The sequence below is a fragment of the Channa argus genome, chromosome 1 (genome assembly GCF_033026475.1).
Source record: "Channa argus isolate prfri chromosome 1, Channa argus male v1.0, whole genome shotgun sequence".
In the NCBI taxonomy this organism is placed as follows: Eukaryota; Metazoa; Chordata; class Actinopteri; order Anabantiformes; family Channidae; genus Channa; species Channa argus.
The window spans coordinates 15,563,645-15,583,321 of NC_090197.1; the positions used below are offsets into that span (position 1 = coordinate 15,563,645).

The window sequence follows — 19,677 nt, forward strand, 5'->3', positions numbered from 1 at the left end:
TTTCTCATGTTTGGAGCGGAATTTCCACGATGGGGATCAGACCCTATAGGCAGTGATGATGATGATGATGAAATTGAGTTGTTTATGCTAAAACAACTCCATTTCTCTCAACAGAGACTCCATTCAGATGTGTTTCCCACAGAGTCAAACACTCGTCTATTTTTATCAGGGCTCTCTAAAGCTGCCATGTTGCCTGCGGGGTGAAGACAGACACCCAGGAGAGATACTGCGGCACTGAGTCATGGTCTTGGTCTCTGCACGCTGCGTGGCTCGGGTTCACCGTGTTGCTTAATTAGGACATCCCGGAACAGTCCCGGTGCTGTGCGCAGCTGACGGTGCAGGGAGGCAGGAGGGGACCGCACGTCAACAGCAAAGCCACGAATCCGTCCGGGGGTATTGACAGATACACCAGATCCCGACAGAAATTTACTGCGGACCAGAGAAGGGGGGTAAGTTGTTTCTCTACTGAATGAATTGTTGACTGACTGTTTTGTAAATTGTCTGGGTGGGGCGGAGAGGGTTGTTGGCGTGTGTGTCCGATCTGCTCCAAACGGAGTCATCCTCACCTGCTCCCTGTGCGCCATGCGTTTTCATAGTTTGCAACCGAACGGGTGAAGTGTGTGAGCACACTGTACTGACGTTTTAGCGATTTCTTAAAATGCCGTTTGTCTTTTGAAGAGCAACGGTTTCATCGTGGCGCGAATCATGACGCATCAAATTTGTGAGGTCCTGCCATCGCACAAGTGCAGTGTCATGTTTCATTTTGAAGCATCGGTTCATCTCGTCGTTGGCCTGTGTGGGCCTGCGTGATGAGCACCTGTAACAAAAACCTTTTCATATTAGGTCTCATTTACCATATATTATCCATATATTTACCATATTATTGTCCTTTTGAACATCGTTCAAACGCCAGTTGACAAAATAGTCTCACCTGAAGGGCTGTTTCCTTTGGAGCGTTTGGATAGACCACACGTCTTCTACTTTGCCTATATAATTGAATTAAACATCAGCTAAGTTCTACTTTTACTTTCTAACTTACCTTTTAAATTGTACTCAAACTGGAAAAAACGCTGATGAAGACCATGTGAAATGATCAAAAGGTCCAGAACACCAATTGATCGTAACTGATGATAACAACCATAGATTTGACCACTTCGCCAGTTTTTTCTATTCAGTCTTATTAGGGCTATAAGACCCTTATAAATATCTTTATTATTAAATGTTAACCACAGTATGTTCAATCATCTAGATAGCCTAGCCTAGTTAATTTATAATCAAAACTCTGTTAAATCTAATAATATTTCTATCTCTACTTTTCAGCAATCAGCAATATATTCTATTTTAATAATAATTTAATGAGTCTGCCATTTTAATGACAACCCTTTAAAATCTAACCCACAGTGCTGCAACAGTGGTTTCTAAATTGACACAGACACTGATGGCATCACAGCTTCCTGTTTTATTGTAGGAGCAGCTGCAGCACATGTAGCATAAACCCTATTTGTTTTACATAGATTTATCTCATCCTTAAACTCCACATGTTCAGACACAAGTCTTTAAGGCCTACATTTGAAGATCCATGGTAGCAAACTCAGGCTGTGGCCCAAAATAGACCCTTACCCTCAGATACCATACAGGACACAGGGTTCAGGAGACACACGAGGGTCAGGGTGAAGTCATTAATATCATTTCACTGCGGGAGCATGTGGGTTTTTCAGCTGTTGCTTTTGGTCTGGAGACTTTGAGTGGCAAATCCTGTGTCCCACCTGTCTGGAAGAACAGGGTGGAGAATTGCATTCATACAGTGGAGGCTGCAGTGATGTCCACCAGTTTCTGTTTCATACAATTCCTGGAAATTATCTGTTGATGAAAACATCTACATGACTGCACTATTGTCTTTGTTTCTCTGGCACTGCTCAGGCCTCTGATGCAGCACCAAGCTGTAACCCACCAACTGTTTCCCATTTTGTTTTGAGAGTGGCTGAATAAATTAAGTCTAAATAAAAGCTGGTCCCATATTTGCACAGACTCTGGTTTCCATCTATAAGTTTGAAGTGAAGTCACTGTTTGTTTGTCCTCTAATTTATAAAATGCAAATATTTAGTGTTTAGTTGTTCTATTTGGTTTACAATGTAGTCTAAACATTGCACCAGATATTATTTAGATCTATTTGTGGAATGTGGCTACAAAACACAAACAAATAATTTGACACTATCATGCATTAATTTTACTTGTTGGAAAGTAATTAAATCAATTCGGAAAGAAAGTAATCAATCAACTCCTTTGAAAATTTCCTGAAGCAGACAGGAGATTGTTTATTCAGATCTGACGTGTCGCACATTTGTTATCACCTTACATCCAGCTCTCCAGGTTTCTGGTCTTGCCTAGGAGCTGTTGTGACCCAGAGAACAGAAATAGCAGCTGAGCTCTGAGACAGGCATCTGGCACTGCTGAGCAAATTCTCCAGAGAGGTGACTCGATCACGCCCATCAGGACATGTTTGCTGCTCATAGTACATAATTACTAGACATAATTTACAAAGATTACAGACTAGGGACACAAGCCAGTCTACATAGCTGCCATATTATTGGAGAAGATCACTGTACATTTATATAGCAAATAAAATAAACTATAAGTCACATCACTGGGTTGTATGTTGGACATGCAGGTAACAGGTGTCAGATTGGGAAGTGTGTGTTACCTAGCAGTAGTTTGCGTAAACATGCTGTGGGTTGCTGGATTGAATCCCTCTTGGTTAACTAATAAATATTAGAAACAAGCCTCTCGTGGTGAGACATATGGCTGTCATTGTTAAAGAAGGAGATACATTGTGGTCTGTGGCACTATCTCAGTGCACTTTATTGGCATTGGATTACAGTTGGAGATTTGTTTAACTCTCAAGTAAGCAAAACCTTCTTAATACTGTGCAAACACTTCAGCTCAATGTCCTTATTACCATCTATGTTGCACAGACTCTTTTGCAGTGTAATCGACATGCACATCTTTGGTTTGGTCTCCCTCACATTTCTAACATTTCTAACAAGAGTTGTTTCGAATGTGTGAAAACATCCTCATGTGAACATCCAGGGGTGAAAAGGTCATTCTATCCCTACAAGCAAACAAGCGATAGGACAAATGATTACTCTAAGATACACATTATAGCCACTGTGCACATATTAGCAATACAGTGGAAAGAGAGGAAACACTATCTGTTTTTATGTTCAACCTCAGTGAATCTCCAGGTTTGTGCATTACTTTGGAGATATGATATAATCTATATCCAGCATTTTCCCAGGGTGTTTTTACATTTTTGTGCTGCAATAAATAACTCTCAAACCTTCATGTCAGTCTGCCTTTGGTGTCTTTCCCTCCTTTAATCTGATTGTGTGATATGTGTTGAGTGGCAGAGGTCGTGAATGTGGCAGCGGGCCAGATAGCCTAAACAAAGGCAGTGTTCATACTGTATAAAACCAACTGCAATAGGAAAATTAGTCTCACTGTCTGCTGCTGACATGGCTCAGTAGAAGCAGAAAGAGAAGTTGAATATGGAATGTATCATGGCTCATGCATAACATCTGATGCCCCAGTAAAGAGGGGGAAACTGTTTGAAATCAATAAAGTATGTCATGAAATAACTCATCAGCTAATAGGATCACAAAATGCCACCTAATAAAACATTTCTGCTTTTATTTGTAGAATTGCGACCATGGAAGGTTTAATGCAACGACTTGAGCGAGCTGTGACTCGCTTGGAGCAGATGTCCGTCACCATGCAGGCGTCCAGTGGTATGGCCAATGGGGACTTTGTCAACGGCATTGAGGGAGGCAAGTCTGTTTTTAAAAACAGCTTGACTCAGAGGTTCAGAGGACAGTTCACACGTTAAAATGACAATAGACATGTTTAAAACAAGCAAAGATTTCTTTGTGTGGCTTCAGGTTTATCTCAGTGTTTGGAGGCCTTTGACGTGCTACTCAGAGGTCCAGTGTCAGACTACCTAAAGCACAGCCGAGCTATTGGGAGTGAGGTGGAGAAGCATGTAAGTGCTCACCCCAGATAAACTCCCTATGTCACACAGATGTTGGCTGATGAGTGATGAATGAGTTATATACACACCCTTGTCCACATACACATCATAAAAACACACACATATGCTCATGATGCAGCAGCTGTGGTAGACAGATGTCACCACAGCTGCTGCACTTACAGTACAGCAGGTTTATCAGTATCACTATTATTATCAGTATCACTATTATTGATGTTTTAAAGGGACACTCCACCTATTCTACAGCGTAGTTTTTGTTTTCTCTTCATAAGAAGTTACTGTATCAATTTATGTTCCCAAAACTTGATTGCTGGATACACTTTAACATCAAATTTCAAAACACGAACCTTATTCCATTAGTGTTTGTAAGGTTGCTCTTAGGTTATAACCCTTCTCACATTTTAGCTGTTGCCTCTGAATTGAGAAGTCAAGAAGGTTGACATATTACCTGTACCTAGTAAATACCTTAAGATTTAAAGACTTTCCACTTATTCACACAAAGCATGGTATCTGGCATTCTGTACTCAGTTGTACGAAACCATGAAAACCACTCATAATGACGCAAGTTTTTTTCTAAAGGGAATACAAATGGATACCAGAAGAGCAAACAGCGCAGTCTGTCTGTGCCAGCCTTTTTTTCACTGGCTGTAGATTTAGAAACAAACAGAATTGCCCCACCATAGATCCTACTTAGACATAGTCATAGTTCTGGAAAACTAAAAGATAGTAATGAGTGTGTGCAGGAGGTCCATTGTCCATTGTGTTTGTGTTTGCATGAGTATGTGATAGAAAAGGTTTCCTGTCCTCTACAAAGCTAAGGATGGGAGTATGATCGAACTTTGATCTCACATTCATTTATCAAACTGCTAGTGGAGCACCTTTTCCTATTTGGTAATGACCCGTACTCCCACCAGGACTGTAAGTGGATTTTGTTGTAATCCACTTGGCAATAACAGCTGTGTGATGTCCTTGGAGTAAACCCAAAACAACAGGGAGGGCTCAAAAAAAAGAAAAAAGAAGTAATGGCAGACAGAAAAAAGCTTCTATTTCTCTCCCTGTACCTTGAAAGAAGATTTCTATCTGTGTCCCATCACTGCACAAAGTGAGGAGGAGGGGGAGTGAGTGAGCGAGAGATAGTGCCTTTAAAGTTCTCAGGGCTCCTTTTATGGACAAAGCCTCCCTGGTGGTTCCCTTGGCCCACAACAGGAGGTCTCAGACGCACACAAAGGACATGGCTGACTGGGACTAACCCAAACTCGCTGTGTGTGTTTTTGTCTGTGTGTGTTTTGCAAACAGATTTACTAGCTATAGTTCAGTAGACATATGACAAGAACCACATGAAGAAATATTGTATTCAATGGAACTAAAACACCATAATCAGTCTGTAGAATATAGTTGCTTGTCATATGTGTCATACCACATGTTCTGTATTATAATCCTGACCCGGATCTGGCTTCGATCAACAGGCGGAGATGGTGAACAATGCCCTGCAGACTCAGAGAACCTTTCTGAAAATAGCTGCCACACACCAGGAACCTGTGCAGGTAAAAGCAGAAAATGACACAAATCCTCAAATGGTTTAAAAACCACCCGCATGGCCACCATGGAAGGTAATAAGGATTTCGGTAGAAGCTGGTTGTCTGGAATTGTTTGAACAATATGGCACAAATAATACCTGATTATAGTATTAATAACACCTTAAATGTGATCCAAACATAAGAAAAAAATATATGATGTATAGGGATAAAAGATAAACCATGAAATCAATACTTCAACTCATACGCCTGAGTCTGGAGTCTGGAAAAATTGAGTTGACAACTTTGTGGACAAGAGCATTATAAAGCAGACCTTGAACTGTAGTACCCTTAGTTTGAGTCTGCTCAGGGACCTTTGTTGCGTGTCATTCCCCATCTGTCTCTGCCTTCATTTCCCATCATCTTGCTATTGTAGATGCTCCACCTTCCCATCCTTTTCGTACCGGGCAGTGTGTGCCAACATATTTGCAAGTTGCATTAAAACAGCAATTAAGATTATTTAAACATAGTAACAGAAACCACGTTTGCTAGTCATCATGTTAATAACAGTCAATGCAACCTGGACAGGATTTGGCTGAAACATCTGTGCTGATGTGTGCCTTATTTGGGTGTTCACTTAAGTGAGATGGATTTTGACTTTAGTTGAAAACATCTTACAGTAGCTGCCTCCTTTCTGTAATTCCCCTCTGTATTTAACTTTACCATTATCAGTTAATTAAAGATTCTTATTATGCTACTTTTATTAGTTGATATTAACAGTATATTCTGTTTATTCTATATTTTGCTAGTTTTATTTGGAATGAACTGAAAGTGATGGAGCTATCATCATAATGTGGCAAAGCATCATTATGATGATTATGAATGCTGCTGTTTGTACATATGCTAACAACTACTTTAAGTTACATAATACTTTTGCAATTAATTGCACCAAATGTTTCACATTTAACAAAGAAATGAACCATGTGTGTGAATCTGTGTCCTCCCCTCCTGCGTTTCCCAGCAGGCAGAGGGATTACTCTGCTCTTTGACTAAGAAAATGCTAATGCAACACATTCCCAGCATGTTCACGTACAGAAAAAAGAAGGGTGGGATAGAACATTGTGTGTGATAGCCAATATGATATCATCCCATTGGCTTTCTGTTTGTGTGTGCATGTGTGTGTGTTTTAGTTTGGTTCCACAGAGCCAACCAGGAAGTGATTACTCCCTGTCTATCTAGTCACTGGTTGAGAGGTGGTGAAATGAGCATTCAGTGACTGTCAGACATGAAAACACAAGGTTTCTACAGAGAGAGAGGGACCAATTCAGGAAAGGGGTGGGTTGACAGAGAGCTTCTATCCTTTGAAGCACAGACATAATACTGCTTTTTTCTGTCTAGATTTTATACTAAATCTACATCAAAGCTGTGGACATGAGATGGGAGACTTGGACTTGAGCCATACTTTACTGACAAAAATGAGGTCAAAGAAATGACTTGTACTTGACTACTGTGACACATAAAACGTAAAAACATTCCGTTGACAAGTTTAGGTTTTTTCAGTCTCTGGACAATAAAGTTATTATGAGTGTAACTTGCAGAGCTGGGCATTAAAAGGGCCTTTATCTGAGCAAGGAATAAACCATTGACAAGCATCAGGATTCAGATGAACATAACAATATGTGTAAAATACAGTAGAAAATAATGTTATTGTGAGTTCACCGTGTTTCAGTTTGTGGCTGTTTATCTTACTCTAAAGTTGGCCCTTATACTAGTAGTCATTGCAGATGTTTTTACCCATTAAGATATTTACCTTCTGCATAATCCTTGTAGCCAATCATCTTGAATTAAAATAATCAGATCCTCCAGGAATTTGCAATGTTGCACTTAATTCGATTAAATTTCCCATTAATTCAACAACATTGTGACGTGCATTAGAATTTTAGAAAAAAAAAACAAAATCAGGCTTTTTTGGCCATAACAATCATCATGTTACATGTTAGGATGCAGAATTAGCCTCAGTAGGCATGACAATTAACACCTTATCAACAAGTCATGTGATAAAGTTTATTTGTCCGTAAGTTTATGGATAGAATTGAACTTGGACATTGAAGGTCAATATCAAAATCTAAACAATACAAATAACAGAAAATGCCTTTTAGCTAGTTTGACATAAAGACTACAGCACCCCGCAGTTCCTAAATTGCTGTGAGCCCTCACATGTGCATGCTCACACCCGCACACACACGTGCACACACACAAACTCACACACACGGCTCACAAACTTCTGGTTCTCTCCATGCAGCCCTGTTGTGCTCATTGACTTTTTATGGGCATGTTCTATATTTGAACTGTGTGTGTGTGTGTGTGTGTGTGTGTGTGTGTGTGTGTGTGTGTGTGTATGTGAGACAAGGAGGAGGGAGAGAAACTAAGCCTTTCTCTCATGTGACCTTAGCTCAATCCATGCATGTGTATTGTGTTTGTGTGTCTTGATGCTTGTGGACATTCCCACACACTGTCAACTTTCACAGCGTTAGAAATCCTGCTACAGTTTTTCCCCCATCGTCACCCTCCACTCTTTACTCTTGATTCAGTGCTTGTATAGGAAGTAAGGGCCCAGACACTGTGCTATTATAACCCACTGTGTTCATTCACTCCCCATCAAATAATGTGGGTTGGTGCTTTTGAAGCTTTTGTCGGCTCATTCTCTTTATGTCTGCATTCACCACGTCTGTATTCAGTCCACAATATCTTCCTGTAACTTCCACAGTAACATCTGACTAAGTTATGGAGCTTGTGAATATTGTTGCTCATTTGAATAATTTGGTTTAGATCAATTCAGTGATTCAAACTCACTGACTGTATAAGTGATCTTATTTGGTAGATAGATTTTTAGATAAAAAGCTGTTTTGGTTGCAGTACATGTGGGAATATGGCAAATGTTTACCTTCTCAAATAAGCTGTCTCTGTCGCTTCCAGTTCAGTCTAATGTTTTATGTTTCTCTCCTAAATGTGATCAGAGTGCAGGGGAAGTCCATAAACTGATGAAGGCACTGACTCATAATACATGTTTTACTACCAGTGGGATCCAAGATGTTGTTGTTGTGAGAACCAAATGGCTCGAATGAAGGCAGTCACTTAATTGGCTTTATCTTGAAAGCAATGTTACTACGGCACTTACATGTTAACATGTCTCTAACAAAAATGAAAAGGGTTCATTGTGCAAAATGAGTACTTTCCATTTGTATGCACATTTTGGTACTAATAACTTTAGGGCCCTAGTGGCTCAGTGGTAGAGCATTGGGTTGGGAAGCAGACGCTGCAGGTTCCCCCCACCCAGCAACAAAGGGCCACCTCAATGCTGGTCCTCAGCCCATATAAAATGGGAGGGTTGCAGCAGAATGGGCATCCTGCTGAAAATGCCAAATTAAAGTGCGGAACACACTGTGCTGTGGCGATGTTCACAGAACATGAATGAATGAATGAGCTTCTCCTTATTGGCTGCAGCCTGTGGTCCTCCAAAGGCTGAAAAGGGACAAGCCAAATGCCGTTGATCATTTGCTGTTAAGAACTTTTTATCTTATTGCAATCTTAAATGCAGGACTATTACATGTTCCAAGTACTTTGTACATTGTTTGCTAAACAATGACATCTGGTTTGAATATGGCAGATATACACCAATCAGCTACAAGATTATATGTTGTGCTTTAAGGACAGATACTAACTGGATTGAAAGAAAATCAAAGCAGCCAGAGCAGCAGAAAAAGAGTGTCTATCTCAGTGTATGGAGATCATTTGAATCTGACTGAGTGAAGAATTTGCTGGAAAATAATAAAAACATTTACTTTTGGTTTTAAGGCTTCTTTGCACGCAAGCATAACATTAGTTTCACATGCAGCATCACCACTCACCTACATTTATGTAACTATACGAAAATTTCACACATACACAAATTTGTATTTGTACACTTTTTGATATTGATGATACTTTAAATCAGTCATCTAAGCACATATAATCACTGTGTCTACACTGGCTCATCTTATTGCAAGTGATCAATCCGATGCTGTGTTCTGTAGTGTGTTCTTTAAATTCCCGTCTGAATAAAGAAACAATGTTGCCACACACATTAGCAGTAAATGTTTCACATACCATTCAGTTTACAGCAGATCAAAAGAAGAAAGCTGGTAAAACAATTCACAAATGAAACACTGTGTTCCTGAATCTCTGTGGGTGAAGGCGCATGTGTGATAGGTAAACTGTAAACACTGCAGGAGTGGTATTCCTTACAAGGCAAGAGGGATCTCCCCGTGAACCGAGGAATGTTTGTAGGAGCGATGGGAAGGGGAGCTGGGAGCTGAGCTATAATGTAGCTGAGACCTGGAAGTTCCAATGGAAAATGACTCCAGCTTGTAAAATTAGTTACTGTCCTGTAGCCTAATTTAAGAATTACTTTCTGGCACACAGAACAGGCTGCATGGGCAGGGGAAATGATGCTGTTTAAAATTTGAAGTATCTGCAACATGATTAAGAGAATTCTGTGTGCCACGTTTGGCCAAAGAATCTATCCCCTGTAGTTGTCAAGCCGTCTTGGCTTTTTGTTCCTAGACTTAAACTCAAGTTTGTTAATAGTTATTTAGCAGTAACCCAGCAGTATTTTCTTCCTAATTTCCCCCCTTCCCCTGCAGACAGAACTTCAAGATCTGCTGAAGCCGATTTCAGATCACATCCAGGAGATTCAAAACTACCGAGAACAAAACCGTGGCAGCAGCCTCTTCAACCACCTTTCAGCTGTCAGCGAGAGCATCCCCGCTTTAGGCTGGGTCGCTGTGGTAATTAAACATTCTCATGCTAACACACAACTTTATACAGTACAGTACATGTATGAGATGTGTATATGGATATACTGTGGGGCATATATATATATATATATATATAAATGTAACTACAAAACCTCACTCAAGGAAAACAATATACAATTTTGACCAAAACATAAGCATTAAAGACCACTGACATTTCCAGAAATGAAAATAATGCACATGCACAAAAAATATTATCTTAAATTAAATTAGTGGATATGTTTACTAATTAGACATAATATCAAGAAATAATATTGTTATAACTATTTGCTACACTTTAGCATACCTGAATAATCGGGTGTTAGCAAACCTGGAGTCCAACCTTTGAAACGACAATTGTGGTGTGGTTTAGAGCTATGGTAATTTATAAAAACAAGAACAGTGTCAGTGTGCTATTCTCAATATTGATATTGATATTATTTGGTACTCTGGCTACTTTTCATAGAAATAGTTGCCGAGCCAAAATCATTTCAAAACACATGCTGTTCAATAAGGTAAAAACATAACCACAGAGTAACAGCTGAAGACACATGAAAAACCTTAAAAAGGCCTGGTATCCATGGCAGGACACCGGAGAGGAAGACATTGCTCCTCAAATGCAACTTTGCAGCACGCCTATAGTTTGCCAAACACCACTTTGACACTACTGAGAAATCGTCCTGTGAACAGACAAAAACAAATTGGTTTTTGAAGAACAAACAGCACTATGTATGGTGTAAAACATGAAAACATTTTCCAAAGAGTGAAGTACGGTGGAGGGAGCATCATGATCTGGGGATGCTTTGCTGCCTCTGGACCTGGAACACTTGCCAGTGTTAAACAGAAGTTTATCAAGGTGTCTTACAGGATAATGTCAGGGTGGCTGTCTGAAGCTCAAAGGAAGCTGAATGATGCAACAGAACAGTGGCCCTAAACACTGACATATATCTATTACAGAAAGCCTCCAGATACACAAAATCCATCTTTCAGAGTAGCTCAGATGCTGTGTGAAATTACCTCAACCAGCCATTCACACCTTAAGAATATGGCTTAACTGAAGCAGTTCTATAAGAGAAAATGGTGTAAAATTCCTCCTGAACATTGTGCAGGTCTAATACACAGCTACATGAAGTACTTGCCAAATGTGGTTTAACCTGTTGTTTATATTTGTGACTTTTGAGATCAGATTATAAATAGTGCAACAACTCGTTCTTGTGACTGTACTGGCACTGTTTGGCTCACTATCTTTTTCTTCATCAGTTTCTGGTTCCCATCATTAGGAAATCTCTGCCTCTAACTTTTGAGATGAATATCATTCAGATTAAGATCAATGTTTTCCCTCTTGAGTTCTTAAAAAACACCAGTAGTGGCTCTGGTCAATGTATTTTGCTGTCATGAGGCCACTTTTACATACAGGCTTTGTCAAACTTTTAAGCACAAAATGTCACCCTGAACTCTGCTGCTGCTTACTCTTAATGAAGACAGATTGCAGCAAATCAGATAGTTTCCCCAAGCTCTGTAAGAGACAATTTTGACCTCTCAGTTCTTCTGTCACACTGATAGAGAGTTTCTAATAAACTTTTAATGCCCTTAGAGTCAGAAGCCGGGTCCATATGTGAAGGAGATGAATGATGCTGCCACCTTTTACACCAACAGAGTGCTGAAAGACTACAAGGAAAGGTAAGGGCTCTATATGCCCAAGGTTCAAAGTCCCCATTAACTGAGGAGTTGAAATAATTTCATTAGTATGATGCAGTCTTTGGGAAGTACTTTGCTACTGACCTTTTTCTTTTCGTTTTGGTTCTGCTTCCATTTATTTGCTTTAGAGTGTGAAATTGTAAATTTGCATACTGTTAAAAGTTGCCCGAGTTGTGGACTCACCCACATACAATCAGCCTGCCATCTCAGTGGGCTCTGTCAGTAGTTTGGAGCCATCCCAAATGGTCTTGAACTGCTCAGGTACTGGAAACTCCCTCTGTAAAACAAACAAACGTGAAGGTTACAGAAAATACACATAAGGATCTACATAAGGTTGCATGAATGTTTGACAAAGTATATTTGAGGGGTATTAGCCACAGTAGAGTTTCACATTGTAAGATATAATGCCAACCAGTTGCTGCCTGGAACATTAATACATTTTTACAGTACGAGTACTTTAAACATTGTAAGAACTAGGCTCCAAAGGCGTCTTTGTGGTCTAGGAAGTAGAGCAGTCATCCACCAATCGCACAGTTGTAAGTTTGATCCTCGGCTTCTCCGGGCACATGTCAAAGTGTCCTTGAGAAAGACACCTAGCCCGAACTTAGTTGCTCCTGGTGAGTGTTGGCCAGCTGCATAGCAGCTCCCCTTTCGATTTGAGTACCAATAAGTATAAAAGCGCTATGTAAGTACAGACCATTTACCATTTAGGGCAGACCATTTGCTGTTCATATCGGTGTTAAAGAGGGATGTTTTATTTGCTAAATAGCACAATATAAAAAAAGAAACCTATTTGTATATTGCAACAGAAATAACTGCAAAATCTCTTCCTTTATTGAAATAATCATATATTCCAATTCAGCTTCAAAACATTTTCTATTGCCTCTTGTTCTTCCCTTCTCTCCTTCCTTCTTCACTGCTTCCTTAATTCTCTTTGTGTGTTTTCATCTGATCATAACCCCCCACTCCCACCCCCACCACTCCTCCCTGCTCTCGCAGTGACAGACGTCATGTGGACTGGGCGCGCTCCTACCTGTCAATATGGGCCGAGATGCAGTCCTTCATCAAGCAGCATCACACCACTGGACTGGTGTGGAGCAAAAGCGTGAGTAGAAACATAGTAACTAATAATATTTTTTTGTTTATTTCTGCTTTTTAAATGGAACATCTGTAAACATTCAGTTATAAACACTATGCTCTGATAAGAACAAATATGTGAAGTATGTATGTACTTTCCACTTTCCGCCAGCATCCAGTGCTTCTCTAAACTATAACCCTAACTACAAAAATCAGTCAGTCCTACTACAACTTATTTATTATCTTAGCTGTGTTTTGATTTAGATTCCATTCACAGGCCTTGATATTTTTGTATCATGGCTCAAATTAACTGCTACTTTTGTGCAGAATTCCATTTTTAGTTATGGGGGAGCCTGTTATATAATCTGTGACAGAGAACATGAATGAATGAATGAGCTTCTCCTTATTGGCTGCAGCCTGTGGTCCTCCAAAGACTCACAAATCATCTGTGACTCCCACACACATTTCTGGTTATGGATCTCCTCATGGACTCCTCTGCACTCACACTAGACTAGGTCCCAGAGATTACAGTGGCTCTAAAACCAAGAACTCTTCAACACATACTTGACCTGTTTCTCTTTTTGGACAGTAGGGTCTAAATGTTTTCTGCACTCTGTTGCAAAGAGTTAGATGAGTAGATCAACACCAATTCAACTTTATTTTATTCAATCTGTGTGAACTTAGCATAAAGACTGGAAACAGGCAGCTGGGCTTTGTCCAAAGGTAACACAAACATGCCAGCATTCCGGGGAATTATTGCTCTTGTCAAAGAAAAACATTTCTTTTAAAATTCTAATTTGACCTATCTCTACTCAACTTTTTGTACAAATTCAACAAAAGAGATTCAACATGTTAATTAGCAAGCTTTAAATGTGCTCGCTGGCAAATGTTATTACCTTTTGACAGAGTCACAGTCTTTATGCTAAGCTAAGATAACAGGATTCCTGTACCTCAGTCGGGAAAGTATCAGTGATGTTCCTTTAACATCAAGTGAAAACTAATAGTCAACAACTGTGATCCGACATGTGTTTTCTACTGTGACTCTGTGTTTCAGCTGTTGCCCCGCTGTCATATGACAGAGCTCAAGTGTGTGGATTTGTGTGTGTGTGTGTATGTGACAGACACTGATTGTGTGCGTGTTTGTGTGTATATCTGAAGAGGGACAGGAGTGTGTGGTACTAACAGCTGGTCCTCAGGATTTACTTGAATGGAGTTTTTCTTCACAGGAGAACCCCCGACAAAGAGGCTGTGTATACATGTGGCCTGTGCTGTAACGTAAACTGCAGGGCTGGTCCCCCTTTAGTGCAGCTGTCACCTGCTGCTAAGAGAGCATTTAGTGACACACGCATACTATGACATGCACAGGCTGACATATGATAATTGCATTACACAAACCACTAAATTACATTTGTGTCTCAGACCACACTCAATGTTACAAAGGTATATATTTTTTCAAACATTACTAATATTAAAAATAAGGAAGCAACTTGCCACTGCTAATCAGGATTATTCTAGTAAATGTCACTCTTATGACCATTTGAGTCATTGAATTTGTCAGATAATGGTACTCTGTTTGACTTCTGGTTTCCTGTGACTAGTTTTCTATGGAAAGAAACATAATGGCTTTTGACCACAAAACTGGAAATTGTTGCTAATTTCTACTACAGTATAAAGATTTAATTCAAATTTATGCAAGTAATATTTCTTTTTTCAAATTATAGAGGAAAAACTAGCCAAACAAAGGCCAGAATTAGCAGTAGAGGCAAAAAAACAACAAAGTTCACTTCTCCTCTACTTCAAACAAACATTTGTGTACACACATACATATGCACAATTACACAAGGTATAAAAACAAAGAGGCAGTCAGTTTTACAGCCATTCATGAACATACACACACATGCTGATTCTTATCCAGTGGTATTCGTTGAGCTGCTGAGTGTAACAGGTCTGCATTGTTCAGTAATGTTATGCACGACACATGTGCCTCGTGTCAAAGGTCAGGTAGCTTCAGCTCTACACAAAGATGTGTAAATGGATGATTTAACCCTCCATAGCTTCGTAATAGGTGTGTTTGTCTGTTTCTGCCAGCTGTGCATGATCTGTCAAGAGAAACCCTGTGTACGTGTGTGTGTGTCTGTGTGTCTGTGTGTGCGTGTACTTTTTCTGCTGCCTTTCCTCACTATAGTCGTCAGTACATGGGTGGTAACTTACTGTATTTACTGTGCAGAGCAAAGTAGTTAAAATGTTGCATTAAGTAACATGCCAGTAATGAAGCTCATTGCAATCTCATGTGGTTCAGCCAAACATTGTTCAAACTAGGACTAATTATCAGTGATTAATCATTTAGCCTATGAACAGTTACACTTGAATATATGGTCTTTATATTCTGTTTACAATGCGTGGATCAAATTGTTTCAGCTGAAGTTTCAATCAAATATAGGCTTCAAACAACTTCAGCGCTGAGCTGGAAAGAGAAGATGCTGATTACATGTGCCAGGAGACCAAGAGGACTAAGATGAGTTACAGCTACTTAAATGGAAATAAAAGTTCCTCCCCAGCATTTAAGTATTTCTTAAATCCACTGTTGCTAAAAATGATGATTTCTACTGCTCAAAAGACATTCTTTTGAACATTCTTTTTATGTAATTAAAGTAAAAACACATCTACAATGCTGTCAGGCTTTAAAACATTTCTTGTACAATACTCCCTCTGCTGGGTGACTTTTATCACTATGAGGTTGAACGTGGAAAGAAGTAATGTTAACCTAAAATGGAATAAATAAAATACAAAATTACAAGAAAAATGGGCAAAAATATTAATAATAGTAATTTAGAAGAGAAGGAGTGGTTGCTAAGCAACGTTGATAGGAAAGGGAGGCGACTACGTAAGCACGGTTTCCTGGGAAACCGAAAACAAACATATGTGCTGTATAGGTGTTCTGGCTGCAGCAGAATGCAGATACACACCATGAGATAAGAGTTATAGGTTGAATCCATTTTAAAAGTGTTGAAAAGTCTCTGTTTTACTCTTTTAACTCAACCGGAATAAGAAGCGGATGCTTCATCTGTGTGGTTAAGCATAGGGATGTCACTGGTATGTAAGCTGATTTTATGGAAAAGAAACCCATTGTCTAAACTATGTTCGTTTGGTTGACTAGCTGTTTTGATTGCCACATGTTTTGGGTTTGTGTTATTAGTATTTGTATGACATGTAGTGTCAAACGGAAAGTGTTCTATGGCACGTTCAGCATGGTATGCTAATTAGCCACGTGCATGTGGAGTGATTTGTATTTCTGTGTTTCTTTTAAACTTATGATAAACCTATAACATTAGTGTGGGATTAAAGGGCCCATAATGTTGGTGGCTATAATATAATATTGCATTGTATTTGTCTTTTCACTTTTTCTTTGTAAGGTTATCAACCTGTTCTGAGTCTGGTTTGGGCCCGTTTTGTTGCTGAAGAAAACTTCAATAAACAAGGCAAAAGCAGAAGAAACTGAGTTATTCCTGCATCTCCTCAAGTTTGGGCAGTAGTTGAAGCAGAAACCCCAGAAAACTTGACAGTTACTGCAGCTGATATCCACCTGTTATGCCTGTTGTTTCTCTCATGTAAAGCTCACAAACCAAAAAATCACCGCTCTGCATCTAAATTTTGGAATTCTTCATCCCTCAGGGTCCCATCGCTCCTTCTTCTCTCCTTGACCCCCCTACCGAATCCAGGGTTACCTGTCCCCTTCCTCCCCCTCCTCCACCTGGCCCACCTCCAGTCTTCAAAGATGATGACACTCAGCCACAAACAGGCAGTGCAGCAGCACAGCACTCTGCACTGTTTGCTCAGCTTAACCAGGGCATGGACATAACTAAAGGTGGGTTCACTGCAGGAGCCTGAACGCTTGAATGTTTTTACCTTTATGTACTGTTTGCTATTATATACTATTATTATATACTGTATATATACAATATATATACTGTTAGGATTTTCCATTAAGTTGTTGTTTAAGGTTGATTCTGGAACTTTTTGTACTAAATCTCTGAGATGGTTTAAATAAAAATCAAAAACTTTAAATTAAATGATAAATTACATTTGTAAATACTTTTTACGGTTTTTAAAGGCTAACATTTTCTTTATTGGGTAGGGTAGTTCTGAGAGGATTAATAAACATGATCTCAACATTTGCTGAAGTCCTTACTGCAGGTAGTCATACAGTATACTTTCTAATATTTTCCATCTCTAGGTCTAAAGCATGTCTCAGATGACCTAAAGACCCATAAGAACCCAAATCTGCGCTCCCAAGCAACCCCAACCAAAACCAAAACCACGGGGCATGTGAACTCACCTAAAGCGGCTGTTCAGAAAAGAACCCCTCTGCTGGAGCTGGAGGGGAAGAAATGGAGGGTGGTACGTTAAATGTTTACTTCTTCTGTAAAAGATTATTGCCGAAGGAAATTCCTTAATTGCTAAAGAGTAACTGTTACAATCTATGTCTGCTGATTGTTTGTCAGCCAGTCAGAGGTAACATCTCACCTGTAACACCCCACCTCAGATTCTTGAATCTATTTACGTGATGTTGCAGGAAAACTTTGAGCAGAAACACAACCTAGTGATTGAGGAGACAGAGTTAAAACAGGTGGTCTACGTCTTCAGCTGTAACAACTCCACCTTGCAGATTAAAGGCAAAATTAACTCCATCATTATAGGTGAGCTGTGTGGAAGCAGAACAGAAAATATTGTGGTCCTAAATGAATCTTATTTGATTCCAACTTACCTTATTGCACATGTTTTCACTCCCCAAAGACAACTGTAAGAAGCTGGGTCTGGTGTTTGAAAATGTGGTTGGGATTGTGGAGGTCATTAACTCCAAGTCAATTCAGATACAGGTGAGTAAAACATTTATTGTATAAAAAAATAATGGTAATTTAAGGCTGTAGGACCTTTAGTTAACTTTATTTATGCACATTTAAGATTTATTTTTCATAGTTCTATATATTATCAGGAACTGTTACTGATTGCATGACTTTGTTTAGCTTTTAATGTAGACAACAGCTGGCTTTTAATCAGATTTGGGTGTTGTTTTCTCTATTTGTGAAAACGATGCTGGAGGTACCTGTCAGTTGTGATTTGTCCTTCTCCTGTAGGTGCTGTGTACAGTTCCCACCATTTCCATCAACAAAACAGAGGGCTGTCAGGTCTACCTGAGTAAAGACTCCCTTAACTGTGACATCGTGAGTGCCAAGAGCTCTGAGATGAATATCATGGTACCAGAAGGAGATGACAACTATGTAAGTGTCTAAGGGCAGGATTTGTGAAAACTAGAGATACTTTGCTTGAAATTTCATGTGTATTTTCTGTAACCTTCACGTTTGTTTGTTTTACAGAGGGAGTTTCCAGTACCTGAGCAGTTCAAGACCATTTGGGATGGCTCCAAACTACTGACAGAGCCCACTGAGATTGCAGGCTGATTGATACTTAATCACCACCAGCACAACCTTCATCACTATAATCAACATCTGTGATTTTAACTAATATATCTTGTTGCTCCCCTGATGTAGTCCAATTTCCATAATATGAAAGGGTTTTTACAGTATATGCTGGTATCCTAACACAAACCACTGAGCTGGTCGTATTTGCTATAGTTCGTGACATGTTTCTTCAGCACTTTGAAACCACTGGCTGTATTGAACCAGTGAGTGGATTGATGTTCCCTTTCTACACCCCCAGGGAAGTTTAGGTAAAAAAACAAACAGTATATTTCTTAAATTTCTGTGCCAAGGCATTTATTGAAGAATATGACATTTACAAAGCTGTATTGTCTCTGGATTACCATATTTACAACTATTAATACTCAGTCAACATTCATTCATTCATGCTGTATTCTACTGTATGACAGCACAGTTAAACCCTGCAGTAACACAATATTTACAAATACTATATAACATGCACATATTAAACTGTCAGTGGCCAAGCAAATAATAACAAGAACTAGACCATGTGGTAATCTTTGCTCCAATCTTATGTATGTTAGTTACCTCTTTTAATGTGTATAGAGCATGGTACTTATGTAGCACTGTTTCACTAAGTGAGGTTAGTTTATGAAAAGCACTATATATTTTTTGCTTTAATGCCAGATGTCCTGCTACATAATATGCACAGTAACACATTTTCTGCAGGAGACATGACATCAACTGATCAACCCAAATAACTAAACACTTGTCAACTAATTTCTTGTATGACTTAAATACTTATGGTAGTGGGAACCTGAGCACATCCTAGTCCCTAATGCTTTGTACACCCCTCTATTTTATACTAATATGTAGCATCTAGCACCAGCATTAATTAGAAGAGAGTCTACAATGCTACATGCTTTTTAAAGCCTTTAATTTACAAAAAGAAATGTGAATTTAATTGTGAATATTTTTTAAATAAAATCCCAAACCCAGTTTTTGAATGTCAATGTTATTACAAAAAATAAAGAAAACTTTTAATGTCACAGAAGTTTTAACATTGGGAAGTATGA

General features: G+C 39.2%; 1 protein-coding gene across 2 annotated transcripts; it reads left to right on the plus strand.

The window, feature by feature from the left end:
* Positions 1-156: 156 nt before the first annotated feature.
* cap2 (cyclase associated actin cytoskeleton regulatory protein 2) lies at positions 157-19,600 on the plus strand. Of its 2 annotated transcripts, XM_067500925.1 has the most exons (14): positions 157-449; positions 2,363-2,471; positions 3,697-3,824; positions 3,936-4,036; positions 5,509-5,586; positions 10,239-10,382; positions 11,983-12,068; positions 13,086-13,191; positions 16,836-17,028; positions 17,398-17,561; positions 17,737-17,860; positions 17,958-18,040; positions 18,299-18,442; positions 18,539-19,600. In XM_067500925.1, exons 3-14 carry the CDS (start codon positions 3,707-3,709, stop codon positions 18,620-18,622), a joined length of 1,425 nt encoding a protein of 474 aa, XP_067357026.1. In that variant the 5' UTR covers positions 157-449; positions 2,363-2,471; positions 3,697-3,706; the 3' UTR covers positions 18,623-19,600. The 2 variants fall into 2 exon arrangements, with proteins under 2 accessions (XP_067357026.1, XP_067357016.1); XM_067500915.1 differs by lacking the exon at positions 2,363-2,471 and having other exon boundaries at positions 158-449.
* Positions 19,601-19,677: the final 77 nt, after the last annotated feature.

What these genes read in the sequence shown, in the direction of transcription:
- cap2 (XM_067500925.1), top strand. Translation starts at nt 3,707, where the DNA reads ATGGAAGGTTTAATGCAACGACTTGAGCGAGCTGTGACTCGCTTGGAG. An exon ending in GGGCATGGACATAACTAAAG is followed by an intron (nt 17,029 to 17,397) that starts GTGGGTTCACTG and finishes TTCCATCTCTAG; the next exon opens with GTCTAAAGCATGTCTCAGAT. An exon ending in CCAAGTCAATTCAGATACAG is followed by an intron (nt 18,041 to 18,298) that starts GTGAGTAAAACA and finishes CTTCTCCTGTAG; the next exon opens with GTGCTGTGTACAGTTCCCAC.